The sequence below is a fragment of the Crocuta crocuta genome, unplaced genomic scaffold, assembly GCF_008692635.1.
Source record: "Crocuta crocuta isolate KB4526 unplaced genomic scaffold, BGI_CrCroc_1.0 scaffold19, whole genome shotgun sequence".
Taxonomy (NCBI): Eukaryota; Metazoa; Chordata; class Mammalia; order Carnivora; family Hyaenidae; genus Crocuta; species Crocuta crocuta.
The window spans coordinates 3781631-3796514 of record NW_027551565.1 but is presented as its reverse complement, the minus strand read 5'-3'; the positions used below and the strand labels follow the sequence as shown (position 1 = coordinate 3796514).

The 14884-nt window shown below is 43.1% G+C and overlaps 1 protein-coding gene across 1 annotated transcript in view; it reads right to left on the bottom strand.

The window, feature by feature from the left end:
* KCNAB1 (potassium voltage-gated channel subfamily A regulatory beta subunit 1) overlaps positions 1 to 12655 on the bottom strand; it is a 269277-nt gene extending 256622 nt beyond the window's left edge. Inside the window, exon 1 of the mRNA XM_077750098.1 lies at positions 12180 to 12655. Within this exon, the coding sequence (XP_077606224.1) occupies positions 12180 to 12400 (221 nt within the window). The 5' untranslated portion in view covers positions 12401 to 12655. The remainder of the gene's footprint in view (positions 1 to 12179) is intronic.
* Positions 12656 to 14884: the final 2229 nt, after the last annotated feature.

Genomic DNA, 14884 nt, shown 5'->3' with positions numbered 1-14884 from the left:
AAGGTCCCTGCTTCCCATTGAATCTTCTCTTCTAGCTCACTTTGTGCCCACTAATCTCTCTCCCCCAGTTTGATACAATCTGGTACTTGATGCTTGCATGCCAAGAAAGGGTATGTAGATTTGGATGACTTGGCACCAAGAGTACTATCTTCAAAGCCCACTATTCTAGGCCTTGATGGAGAAGCGAGGGAACTTTGGAAGGGGATGGAAAGAACTGAAGATCAACTATCTTCCTCTACTGGTATGTGAGACAGAGATTCACAGAGGAGAACGGCAAGAGATTACAACATTTGAAAATTTGTGTCAGAAGAGGGGCGCCTGGGTGGCTCAGTCGTGTAAGCATCTGACTTCGGCTCAGGTCATGATCTCACGGTCTGTGGGTTCAAGCCCCGCATCGGGCTCTGTGCTGACAGCTCAGAGCCTGGAGCCTGCTTCAGATTCTGCGTCTCCCTCTCTACCCCTCCCCTAACTCACCCTCAGTCCTTCTCTCTCAAAAATAACCATTTTAAAACAATTTTTTAAGAAAAGAAAATTTGTGTCAGAATATATGCAAATTTTGTGAAGAAAAGCCTTCTGTGATTAAAATGACTGGCCAACATAATGGCTACAAGAGAATAATATTTAATAGAAGGGTTCAGAAAAAGAATTTCACATCCCTGTAAGAAACTCCTTCCTTCCTCCCCCACAAGGCTGCTGCGACATTAGCAAGGTAGGAACAGCAGTTCTATGAAGGGTTGCGTTCTGTTAGAGGATGTGCAGTCTCACAGATGCATCGTGTCAGGAAGACAGACACGTTGCTCCAGCTCCTGCCATCCCATGTTCTATAGGAAGGAGGGAGATTCACATCTCACTGATTAGTTATGAAATTTGGATGCAGATATACTTAATATTTTGGAGAGGGAGAGAGAAAAAGTTGGGGGGGGGAGGGGGGAGAGAGACAGACAGACAGACAGACACAGAATCCTGGAATGTTCCAGCCTGTGAGCTGTCAACACAGAACCCAATGCGGGGCTCGAACCCAAGGACCTGGCTGAGATCATGACCTGAGCAGAAGTCGGATGCTTAACTGACTGAGCCACCCAGGTGCCCCTATCCATTAATTTTTCTATTAATGTCCACCTCCAAATCTCTTCATTTGTGCTTAGGTCATAAGGGAAAAAAAATAAAGCGAAAAGGGATATATCCAGTTAGCTGCTACCTTGAGGGGCCTTATAAGCAGAGCAGATTCAAGCAATAACTGCCATTATAGTAATTGTCAAGGCCAAGATAATACTGTTTAAACTTTTTCACACTGGAGCTATATGTTGTGAATAGGCATTTTTATTCGGATTGAAAACCTAAGCTGTAGCCATACACAGAGAAAATCCCCAGTGCCCTGAATTTTCAGTGACCTCATTATTCCTTTTGCAGTCTTGCCTCACCTACATCAGGCTTAGATGTTAGAGAAAGTAAGGAGGATGTAATGCTTGATACCGTGGGTGCCTTTACCTCTCCCCTCTCTTGCATAACATAGCGGCACGGCATTACAGTAGGCTATACGACAGCCCCTGAAGTTGTTCATGCCCTCATTTCTGAAACCTATGCATAGGCTACCCTTTGTAGTAAAGGGGACTTTGCAGATGCGATTCAGTTAAAGATTTCGAGATGGGGAGATTATCCTGGATTAGCGGTGCTATCATAGTAGTCCTTCTAGGAGAGAGGAATGGGGATCAAAGTGAGGAAAAGGAGATGTGAAAACAGAACCAGATGTGGAAAGATGTGCTTTGGAGAACAAGCTGCAAACTACAAAATGCAAGTGTCCTCGAGAAGCCGGAGAAGGTAAGGACATGAATTTCTACCTTGCAGCCTCCTGAAGGAGCACAACCTTCCTGACACCTTGATTTTAGACTCCTGACTTCCAGAACTGTTGGCGAAGGCACTAACTCTGTGATAGTTGGTTGTGGCAGCAACAGAAAACGACTGTGTCCGACTTCGGTTCAGGTCATGATCTCACGGTTCGTGGGTTCGAGCCCATGTTGGGCTCTCAGAGCCTGGAGCCTGCTTTTAGTTCTGTGTCTCCCTCTCTCTCTGACGCTCCCCTGCTCACACTGTCTCTCTCTCTCTCAAAAATAAAAATATTTTAATAAAAATAAAACAAGACTGCAGAAGTTCCTGCTGAAGCCTGCGGGAAACATTTCCCGGACTCTGAAGTTCAAATTCAGTTGAAGTTCAAACTGAAGTTCAAATTATCAGGCAAATACACACTTGCCTGGGTAAGGAGTGGCCCAGGGCTTTTGTGGACTATGATCGGAGCCTCCTGATTTCAGAAGATGGCTTTGGGAGGACTTGTATTTGGGTAAAAGTGAAACCCCAAACTTCTCCCTTGCAAATGGAAGAGAAGCCATGATTAAGGGAGAAGTTATACGTCAGACCATGAATTTCCCAACTCCCGCCTTTTATTTGAGTTTAAGTAGTTCATAGATCTGCTCTTAAAACTGGACAAAAACTGGTTTCTATCCATCAAGATGAAAACCCTGTGAAATCAAACAAAGACTCCCTGAGCATTTCCAGTCTTTTCAGTAAATGCAAAGGTTCCATAATGCAGAGGTACTTGTGAATGAGGAGGTAGGTAATGGAGTAATAGTGAGTCAAAAGGCCTATTTTCATCAAAACGCCTCAGAGGAATTCTTTGCTGGTCCTTGAGTTGAGAGAGTAGCATTCATTAAAGCCATGTTATTTACACAGTCGATTTTTACAACCAGCTTGTTGCTGTGGTCTCAGGCCAAAGACTCTAACAACAAAAACCCAGTAACATAAAAACCAAGTTTAAAGAGGAAATTAAGTTCAAAGACATGGAAAAGAATGTGCTTTATTAGCATATGTTCTTCAGGAAAAAGCTTGCTTTTCTTATATAAGAGCTCTGTTAAGCCAGATGGGCCTTCTACTGGATAGAAACTCATCATGGAGAGCACTGTGCTTGGAATTTCCTATGGCTAAGTCCCTTCAGGGCCACTGTCTTGGAAGATGTTCATTATCAACACAGAAAACTTTTCTTGTATTAATAGTGGTTCTGTACAATTGCCTTGATCTTTAAACCTGGAAGATTAAAAAAAAAAAAAAGAAAGAAACCAAAACTTCTCTGTAAGAGTATATCAAAAGGCAAGTGAATCCTATTAGAAGCTATTAGTTTTTTCTATTTGGATACCCAACTACTGCTGAATCTTATAGATCAGACTTGCACCTATTTAACCCAAGAAACTTCCACTGTTATTGTTACCTTAGAGCAAATGATCTCAATGATAAAAGTTGCTATGTATCAGCATAGTCATCCTCCACAACTCTAATAAGTTAGAATTTTAAAACCTACTTCACGGGAATTTTTTCTAAAGATTAGTTCAAAGTGTTAAAACTGATTTTCCTCCTAAAAACAGTATGCATGGCCATGAAATGCAAACAATGGGACAGAGCGGGTTTCTGTTATTAGGTGAACCTTGCTATTCTTTACTGAAAAGGCTGGACCTTTCCTTGAAAATGTATCCAGTTCTGGGTGAGCTAAAGAAGATGTAGTCATTGTACAAGGGCTTTAAAGGAATGTCCTCATTACTGTGGGGAATTGCAAAATGAAATCTAGAAGGAAAAAGCTGGAACCATCTTGAAAATTAGGAGGCTGAGTGTTAATAATGGTTTTCAAGTTATGGAGGAGAAAATTATAGGTAGCTCATTTTCAGCTCAATAGGGGAGAGGCCAAGAAGCTTCCAGTACACCTTGAAAGGAGCCAAATCGATTGCATTAAGGAACTGTCATGGTCAAAAAAAAATTTTTTTTGGACTCTTGGATGGTCTAGCAACAGAACAGTCAGGCCAGGTGAGCAGGTATAGGTGAGCAGAATAGGAGGGATTTCCCTCCTCAGGTGTCAACAGGGGGGTTGGGATCCTCCAGCAGGCCCCTGGGTGCCTCCCTTTGCCTCACTGCTCCACCCTCGCCACCTTGCGCCTCATTCTGTCTTCACTTTCCAACACGACACAACCGTTAGGGTCCAGACCACAGACAAGAGTTCTCAGAAACCTTCACTTGACGGCTTCCTTGGAAGGTTTCAGAGCTTAATGAATGATTCTAATTCTTAGAAAGAAGAGCCAATTTTTTTTTTTCATGACTGCTATGAAAGGGGATTACACAATATTTCTTTAGGGGCCTTTATAAGTAGCTGCTGCACAGCACAAATTGGAAAAACAGGACAGATTTCTCATGAGGGCTGGGCCAGATGGCCTGTGCGAGGGCTCTCAGAGTCCTCCCTAGTTGGCGATTCCAAGAAAAAGCATCACTGCTGGGCTTCTGTTTTGGTTTCCAATAGGAGTAACTGAAAATCAACCTGCAATGAGGACTTTTAAATGTATTTTGATTCTGACTCTCAGGAGCAGGCTTTCAAAGTAATCTCTAAAAGCATGGAGGAGAGTAATGTCTGTTCAGTACTGAATCTCCCAGTAAGCATTTCATATCTGGGGTTGACATGAAGCACTGTCCCATCTGAGTCCATGGTTTTTTGGGTCTCTTTCTGAGACACCAATTCTGTAGAAACTGACACTACGCACACTATCTTCTAGAACTTAATTTTCATCCAGTTTCAGAACACGTACAAGTAGAGATAGCCATGAGGCTCCTCTGGGGTCCTCACAATTCTGTAAGAGATGAAGAAAGCTTGTCTGGCTCTCTTCTTGCACAATAAGGCTTTGCATCTTCTAAAGAAAAGTTTGAACTAGAAACTGTACTTATGTATAGAAGAAAATTGCCGTTTCTAGGAGCACTTTGTGTACTGTGTTTCTTTCCTATGCTGAAAAACGGGGCATAACCAAGAGGCTACAGTGTAGAAGCTCAAGGCGAGTAAGGAATCCTAATCCTGCCCTTGCAGTCAAGAGACCAGACTTTGGCCCTGACCCTCCCATCACCTCCTTGAGTAACTCTGACCAAGGAACCGGCCATTCTGTATAAAATACTAGGAATGAATCAGATGGCATTAAAAGTTCCTTCAGTGCTAGCATCCATTGCAAACTCACTTATTTCTAGTGATCACATAAGATTAAAAATTCTTAGTATTGAAATGGAAATTTTGCCTTAAGTTCTTCCTCTTTATTTTCTAATTCTGAAGAGTAGGAAACTGGTGACCAAAACATTTTTTAAACATACAACAATGATTAGTTGGCACATTGAGTACTTTTTTTTATTATAGTCTAATAATGACTATTAGAATGACTTCAATATTCCTGGGAAGTAGGAATCAATGCTTCTGAATTCAATTCTTCTCATACAGGAGTTGTCTCTCCTAAAAGGAAGTTTGAATAAAAGCCAAGAATCCTATATTTTGATCAGATTCACTGGACCTAAGTTTCATTCTGTTCATGAATATACTGATGGCAGATTATGTATTTGAAGAAATGAATCTGAAAATTCAAAGTCAAGTATATGACTCTCATTTCCCTTTTGAACATAATGGGATTTTTCCCCCTCCTTTCAGAACATTTCTCAAAATTACCTCAAGTTCAAGCGTTTGCAGAATTTTCTTTAAAGAAAGGATTTCTATAAAAGGAGCGCATTTCTGAAGGAGGGCATTGCATGGATTGGGGTTAGAGACTTCATCTGCAACAACCCAGTTGAAGATTACAGCTGGAAGATGAGCTGTTTCTGGAAACACTTTGGAAAGGTTCCTTCACTTGTATGTGCCACATGCATGTGCGCGTGCACTCGCGGGCGCGCGCGCGCGCGCACACACACACACACACACTTCCAGAGTCATGGAATTGGAACGACGTTTGCCTAACAACTTCCGGGAGGCTGCCTCCCCTCCTACCATTTTCTCACCAGCCCATGGATGCCAGACTTCTGACTGCTGTCTTGCAGAGGTGGAATAAACTCTAGGAGACTGAATCAGCAACTAATTTTCAGGAAGGTTTCTCCACCTCCCCATTCTCACCATTTTGCTTTGAGGAGGAGAGGGAAGCCCATGGTATCAGTGCAAACGACAGTGGTATTCTTAAAAAAAAAACAAAAAAACCCTGATGTTCTAAATAACCAAGCTGCTCTCTTCTCTGGACTAAAATCAAATATTTCTATTTGAAACACAGCCACAGAGCTGGCTCTTCTCTTCCCCCCTCTTCAGCCCACCTATTTCCTCCCACTTTTCTCCATTCGCATGTGCGCAAACACACACACATACACACATTCAGGGCCTTTACGTAATCGGCTGACAAAATTGATCTTTCACTTCAATTGCTTTGATTCAAAATCTGCCCACCATTCGTGGGAGGTAAAGAACGGTGGATGACACGTGTGCTTTAATAAAGAGCCTGCAAAAGGCATGGGAAAGGCATCTGGTCTGAGTCTTTTGTGTAGTCCTGATTCTCTGTAGAAAAATAGGGAATGCTATGGAATTAAAGCACATTCTCTTATTTCACATTTACAACTCCTCAAATTTTTTTTTGGAACAACTGCCAGATTAATCCTTTCTTAACAGAACTAATGAGACAACCTGTTCAAAAATCGGCAACCCCCATTGCAGATGTTCACGTGATGTCTAAAACGGGTAACCCTGGCCTCTGATGTGCCCTAATCTGACCCCTCTTTACCTGCAAGATGCTCTCTTGCCCTCTTCCCTGCACGGACTCTCTGTCCTATTCTAGGATTTCTCAACACTGCTTGCGCGGTCTTTGGGACATGCTGCTCCCCTGCTCTAGCCTGCTCCCCTCCTCCTTTCTGCTCAGCTTGGTGCTTCTCCTCCTTCAATATCAAGCTTCCCTGGCTTTTCTCATGTGACCACTCTCAGACCCCCCTACAGCCCCTGCAGAATGAGGTCTCCCCAAACTACAGCAAAAATCCTCCTTTGCATCACTCACATATGCAGCCTTTTTGTGTACATGTCGAGTCACACCAAACTGTAAAGACTCAAGAGACAACCCTCTTGCTTTGCATGTAACATAATGTCCCACAGATACAGCCATGCATTTTCCAAGCATTTATCGAGTAGCTATCATGTGTCAAGTGCCAGATTAGGCTCTGTGGTTATAGAGATGAATAAAATCCGAAACTCAAGCTGTTCATAGACTAATGGGGGAGACACAGATGCAAATAGATAATAGGAACAGTATGCCATCAATAATCTCCGTAACAGATGTAAGAACCAGTTGCGGTGGAGGCATTAAAGAATGAGTATTTAATGTTAAATGGAGTGGAGCCAGGGAAGGTATTACTGAGAAGGTTATGCTAGTGTTGGGTCTTAGAGAATGCAGAGGAGGCCTGACTGATCAAGTGAGGTAGGAGAATTCTAGAGTAGAATGGCCAGAATGGAAAATGATACAGAGCACCAAAAAAAAAAAAAAAAAGAAAAAGAAAAAAGGTTCTGGCTACTGAGATGGGTCCTCTTTCAAGTAGATACTTCTGATAACGCACGTGGTTATCAGAGGAAAGAGGAGAACAGAGTCACAAGTGGGAAAAAATGATGGAAGCCACACCATGAAGGACCTTGGGTGCCAAGTTAGGTAGTTTGGATTTTTATTCGCCCAGCTACTGAATGGCACTGAAGGAATTTGAGGATAATGTTGTAATCTGAAGTTATCTAATGCATGCTAAAAATAAGGACAACCACATGACTTTTTTTAAACCATTCATCCACCAAAGGACAAACTGAAATATCCAAACCATGGAATAAAAAGAAATGAACTACTGAGACACACACAACTCTGTTGGGTCCTAAGAGAATTCTAACTGAATGAAAAAAAAAATCCCCAAAGATTACAAATTGTAGGATTCCACTTACATAACTGCTCTTGAAACAAGAAAATTATGGAGCTAGATCAGAGAGCAGTGGTTGCCAAAGACTAGGGATTGGGGCAGGTTATACGGATGTGGTTTTAAAGGGGGTAGCATGAGGGAGCCTCAGGGTGATGGAGTAATTCTGACTCTTTACTCTAGTGGCGGCTACACAAACTTCTACACGTGATAACATTGCATAGACCTATAAATATACACACATATGAATACACACATATGAATACATGTATACTGGTAAAATCCGAATAAATTCTGTGAATTGTGCCAATGCCAATTAACTAGTTTTGATGTTATGCCGTCGCTATATAAGGAGCGCCTGGGTGGCTCAGTTGGTTAAGTGCTGTCGCTATATAAGATGTTACCACTAGAGAAAGCTGGATTAAGGGTACACGAAGTTTTCTATATTTTTCTTACAAATTCCTGTGAATCTATACTTATTTCAAAAACATTTTCAAGTGACAAAAATGGTAAAAAGGTGATTAACCTAAAAACTGGAAAAAGTAACTTTTTGAAGTGGAATATAAAGATTATTGCTCAACAGTTAGTGATTCTTGTAAGGAGTTCTCTTAAGAATTTCAAAGCCGGTTTCTTGTACAATTACAGCACAAAGTTTTATTGATATGGATGTATATATTACAGATAAGGTTTTTCTCGATGACCTGGGTCCATCAATATTTAAATTGTTCTAGGACTAAAGTAACAATTTTAGAATGGGGGTGGGTAGACAGCAGTACAAATGTGCTCAAGTCTGAATGACAAACTCTGAGACCATGTCAAAGACTAGCAGGATCATTCTAAAAAGTTATTTTTAAAAAAGAGACCCAACCACCCAAACAAGCAAAAACAAAACAACAACAACAGCAACAAAACCAAATCTGATTTAACGTCTATTGTCAGTGATTTGGCTTTCTTAGGTTGAAAGGTACGTATAGATCTACATCGATCACGTATGGTTACAGAGGATACATCAAACTGTTAGACACAGGATGATGAACTCTGAGATTTAAAATACACACAAAACTAAAATAAGGCAACCCTCCTGCATTAACAAAGCCCAGGTGTAAAAACCATAAGAAACACAATAGTCTTATGTTGTTTACATACAGGATAGTCCTCAGGATAAAGGGTAGGTGGAATCTTGTTCTCTTGGACTGAAAGTAGCCTTTGAACAGCAGATTTTTTTCTAGTGGATTTTTTTTAACCCTCAGCCTTAAAACAATAGTTGACTATATGCAAGCTTTTTGCACAATGGTGGTGCGAAAGTAAGCGACTTTGAATGTTTTATTCTTGCCGAATTCAGATGCTTCACACAAGTATATATTAATTCTTTATAAAATCCCAAGTTCATGAGTTCCTGATTAATGAACGGTAATTATGGGCTATTATAGGACTTGGGCCTTCAAAATGATAAGGTAAGGGTGTCTGGGTGGCTCAGTTGGTTAAGCGTCTGACTCTTGGTTTGACTCAGGTCATGATCTCACAGTTCATGGGTTCGAGTCCCACACTGGGCTCTGCGCTAATAGCACAGAGCCTGCTTGGGATTCTCTGTCTCCCTCTCTCTCTATCCCTTCCCCACTTGTAATCTCTCAAATATATAAACCTTAAAAAATAAAAATTATAAAGCATCAGATAAATAGGAGGCATTCTACTCCTTTATCAGAGTTGTAACAAGGAGCTCCTCAATGTCCAGGTAGCACCTTACATAGCACATTTGGAACCTGAAAGAAGTCCCTGGGTTGGCAAATAGATGGCAGATATGGGCACATTATCACTCATGCCCCAATATGGAACCCTAATTCTGGAACTGAAGTAGGGACAGTAGCCTCAAGGTAGAGAAGTTAAGTTAGCCCAAGCATGACCATCATCTTCCCCAAATAAAGCCTTCCTATGAATGTCTCCTAATAGATCATTAGTATTCGTTTCCTTGCTTGTGGTCTGCTTCCCCAACCTGAATGTGAGCCCCAAACCTTGGCTGCTTTCTGCACCTTTGTGAGCCCAGTTCTAGTAGGGTTCCTGAAACAGAATAAATCCTTACTAAATATATGTTGACTAAGATACCTCTTCACTCTAACACGGCTTTTGGATAAAAAAAGAAAAAGGAGTGATAGACACCTTTCCAATTCTGATAAAAGCTATGAGCCCTCCCCTTGGGAAGAAGATGTATGAAAAGACACTGCTTTTTTGAATCTTCTAAGGAGTTTATAAATCCTAGATTAAGCTATCCCTATGGAAATCATTTTCAAGGATGAGAAGATTATTGTAAACACAATTAGCCAATTTATAAAAAATTTTTGCTATTTGTTATCAATAACAAACAATATTTTAATGAAATTAAGGACAAAGAAAAGGATAATAACAACATTTCTGTCATTTTTATAAGGTGTAGAGCTAGTCTCTTCCTCTCTCTCTCTCTCCAACCTTAAGCGTACATTTAGCAGAATTTCAACCTCTTTCCTAAAGGCATGGAGTGGAATTTGAAGGAGAGTGGGGTGAAGTCGCATTGACACACACACAGAACCACCTGCCCATCATGGGGGAGATGGTTCAGAATAAGAGGCAAGTGGAGAATCTTGTCCAGTCACCATAAACCACAAATGAGTCTAAGAATACTGAAAACCGCAGATGGCTAACTTTTTGTCAGAAAAGAGCTGTCCTTAGTGGAACAGAAATGGAAGATGCCCACGTGAATCTTACTCGCTCACTGAGCTTTGTAAAGAGAGACTATTATCCAACCCGAGCTGAGCTGTATAAATAACCTGAAAAACCTGCATGGAAATCTCCTGCCTTCTGAAAAGGTAAATAAACACAATAATCCATAAGCAACTATGAAACTCTGCCACAAGAAATGAAGGCTATTTCTCTTTGTTTCTTCTGGTGTATCATGGTGTGGCTAAAATGCTGGCCCCCACAATTCAAGTGACTCTGATCTGCCTGATCTCCGAGTGTCCCATTTGTAGAGGCCCTGCTGAGAAGACAGTCTCCCTCACAGCCGCCTGTCTGCATGCAGAGCAGAGCCCTAGGGGCAGGGCTGGGTGTGTGCCACACAAGCCACTATACAAAATGCCAAACACACTGGAGACTGCGGTCTCCGTTAGCAAACGGTCACTGTGCCCCCACCCCCCATGGAAACACTGGGAAAAGCAGAGTTGCATGAAGTCGGGCTGCTAGCATTGTGCTGCAGTTGGGGCAAAAATCTTTAGCTATGGCTTTTTAGTGCCTCCCCCATACACATAGCTTGCTTTCTTACTGGCTCCAAAATCCACCAAAACAACAGTGCTTGGTGCTTTTGCAAGGAGCTCTCCAGTACTGGTACCACTACGGAGAAACTTTTTCAAGGGTAACTTTTGTAGAAATTGCTTTAAATGCCTATTGCAGAAACCCCACATGGGAAGCCTGTGGTGTGCATTATTTTAATTGCATCAAGTTCCTTCCATCCTGAAACCTGGCCCCTAACAAAGATGAGGGACAGTTAAAGTAACTGACAAGATTGGATCTGCAAACTAGAATAACCAAAGCCTTTGGAAGCTGCATCATTAGCCTCTCTCCTTTACCTCTGCAAACACGTTGAGACTAGAAGCACAGTAGTTTTAAAGAAATAAAGCCAAGAAGGCTCAGAGCAAAGCAGACAGCACAAGAAGGCAGGAGTCACATAATTGAATAATGAAATTTTCTACTTATCAAATTTAAGTCATTCTCTATTAAAGAGAGCATTAACTATTACCAGGAAGGCCTCCAACTATGGAAAACAAGCTAGAGGAAGAGGGAGCTTAAGAATTTATGAGGAAACGCATATTAGAACAAATGACTTTTTCTCCATATTTCACAAGAAGGTCTCCATTTTATTCCAGGAGGTAACTTAGATTTAAATATGTCAGTGTTCAATCTAATCTACCTTTATAGGCATTTCTTCCTGCAACAAAACTTCCCTAAGAGCTTGCAGAGCATTTGCTGCCTTGGTCTTTCAAAAGCTAAATTAGAATGCAGTACTAGATGGGAAACTAATTTGAATAGTATCATCACAGAAACTACGATCTGTACCATAAAACAAGACCAACACCTTTGCTGTTGAAAAACTACCCTGATCACAATACCAGTTTCCAGCAGTTGTGTTAGTCTCTGCAGACTGGAATTCGTATAGCTGCTAAGGGGTTCATAACACTTCAGAATATACAAAATGGGCTGCATTTTAAAAATACCATACACGCACAACAAAACCACTTTGGGTTTCCCCTCTCCCAAGGAACTATTTTAGAGACACCTGAGTATTCTAAATTAAGCAACCCATCCATGGGGAAGTCACTTTTCAAAAACGGATGAACTGTCCCCCAGTGCACCTGTATAGAATACAGAAACCCCGGGCAGACGGAATCTTGCATCCATACCTATATTTCATGCCAGTCTGCTTTGCAGTGGACTCTTTGAGAGAAATGTGATGCTGTGGGGTGAATGTCCCCAGGCTGCGCGCGATGATAGCGACCGTGCGGAATTTGGCCCGAGCTGCGTTCACCACATTGGGGGCGGTGGAGCTCTGCTTGCTCAGAAGTCGGTCCTCCCCATTCCGGCTCTTCAAATTGTGCTCTGTGCAGGCTATGGAGACTTGCATTGCTTCCCCGGGCAGTGCACGGTCCCTCTCAGAACCCCAGAACACAGGCAGTCACGAGAGGTTGAGCAGCTGGGGGGGTTTCTGCTCGTCTTTTAACCCCTCCTTGCTCCCCCTTCCTGGGGATGCCGTCAGAGGAGTCCTGGAGGCCGACTTCAGAGCCGGGCAAGTGGCAGGAGTGGCTGCGGTGCAGAACAGAGTCCGAGAGAAGTAAACAGCCAGCCCTGAAGTTGTCACAGCAGCTGGAGCCCGGATCAGGCTCGCAAATCTTCCCCGGGCAATAATCTCGGCTGATTAAACAGCCCAATCCATGCAGTCGGGAGGCTTTTGCAGACGCCTAAAGCTGAGCATTCGCGCTGACTTGCCGGAGCCGGTCCACCGTGTCTGAATGCGGGCTCGCCTCTGGGCGATGGCTCAAATCCACGCAGGCATATACCGCAAGATGCGCCGCCAGCACGCTCTGGACCACAGGCAGGATGCTCCACTGGCGCGCGGAGCATCCAAGAAGCAGCTAATCGCAAGCTGGTCTCCGGGGACCAGTGGTCTCCATCTACTCTCAGGCTGTCAGCTCCTTCCCCTCCCCGCCCCACTCCGGGAGGTCGCGGAGGGGTGAAGGGGGTGGGGGAGCTCCTCAAGACCCCTCTTCACTCATTTTCAGGCGAAAGCCTGGGTGGCTGAGCCCCCACTGACACAGATTTGCAGCTGCACAGAGGAGCAGGCTGGCCCCTTTAAAGAGCCCCTAGCCTTTGTGTGCGACTGGTAGGCAAGGACCCCTTTCACCAGACACTTGCTGTAACAGAATCTGGAGGGCAGCTCATAAAGGGGGTGGGGGTGGGGGGCCCTGCCCAGATTCAGACCAAATCTTGCTGCAGCACAACAATTGGAACCGGCAGAGTGGAGGTGCTTCTGCCACGGAACATGCCAGTGAATTCGCACTTGAATACTCTGACTGGCTTACTAAAATACTACTTGAAATCCCGGTTATTAGCCCTGTCAGAGTTCACTTCCCCTTTCCGTGTTACTCCTGAAGACGGTAAGTTTGAAGTCTCCTGAAAAACCACAGTGCAGACTTTTTGAAGTCGGCTAACTTGCTGTAAAATCTATTCTGGATCTCAGGGGACCAGGGAGAGGGGAAGAGGCAACAATTCAGCAGCACCCAGAAGGGGGCTACACAAGGTGAGCGGCAGGTGCACACCACCACCCAGAAACTCCAGGCCAGGTGGCTGGGACCATGTACACTGCCCACCTGTCATCTATGGCCACTGGTGATGACCAACACCCAGGTCAGGGGTGGGCAGCAAAATACTCCTCTCGACTTTGAATCCATGTGAAGCAGAAACACCACGTGGTTCAGTGTCAGGTGCAAAGCAACAGCTCAATAAATGTAGTTGAACAACACCAAGCATCAGTTGGCTGATAACAATTTATCTCTCCGTCTGAAATGTATGGAAGCCAGACTCCTTTTTATAGATGCACTTACAATAAAATTGTGGCTTCTGCAAAACCAGTTTTCTGAATGTGGTCCCCAACAGACACTGCTGTCAAGCAAAAAGGAACAGGGTTATATTGACCATATTTGTGAGCACCATCTCTGTGCTAGGCAAAAGAAACATGGGGGGAAACGAAGCACTGTCCTCAAGGAACAGGCAATCTGTGTGGGAAAGACAAAGCATTCAGCCTTAAAGAGGCTAATTAACAAGTCAGAGGTACATCAGCACTCAAATGAGTGGTACAGACACTATGCTAGAGTTAGTTAAGCAAGGGAGGAATTACAGAAGGCTGGAGAGAAGTTCTTTGATTCATTCCCCACTCTTCTACCAAATCTCTACCAGGTACCTGGCTCTGCTGCCTGCTGTGGTACAAAGATGTCTTAGACAGGGTCTGGACCGCAGAGAGCTCATGGGTGCCCAGGCAGCCTTCACAGAGGATTGGGACTTTGCATGGAGCATGAATTTGATTAGTAGGAGAGGAGGGAGGTGATCTTCCCAGGGGTTGGCAAATGCAGGGAGAATACACACATTCTGGCAGTGTCTATGTGATTAAAAAAAAAAAAAAAAGCAGGTCTGACCACTTCTTCCGAGCCAAATTAAGTATATACATGAAGTTTTTAAGTAGAATATGTGCCTATTTTGGATTCTAATCCAGAGATGAAACTTAACGTTTTATAACCTGCAGATAAGGTTGAAATCATATTGTGGAAGCTTATCCTTAATCCTTCATGACTTTATAAAAAATAAATATATGACCTAATGCTCAGTGGTTGGGAAATAACTTTAAGATGGGAGGAGGGTGGTGGAAAAGGGACAAATGATGCCTCCTTTTCCCCTTGACTCCAAGGAGGGAGTTCTTAAAGGGATCTGTGTTCCCAGAAACAAGTAACAGTGGGCAGAGAGGAAGCAGATCATTAGAACCTTTATGTTTTCACACGAAGTCGGCTCATCAGAGATGATCAATGTGAATCAGAAGAGTCAAGATGAGAAGAGGAAG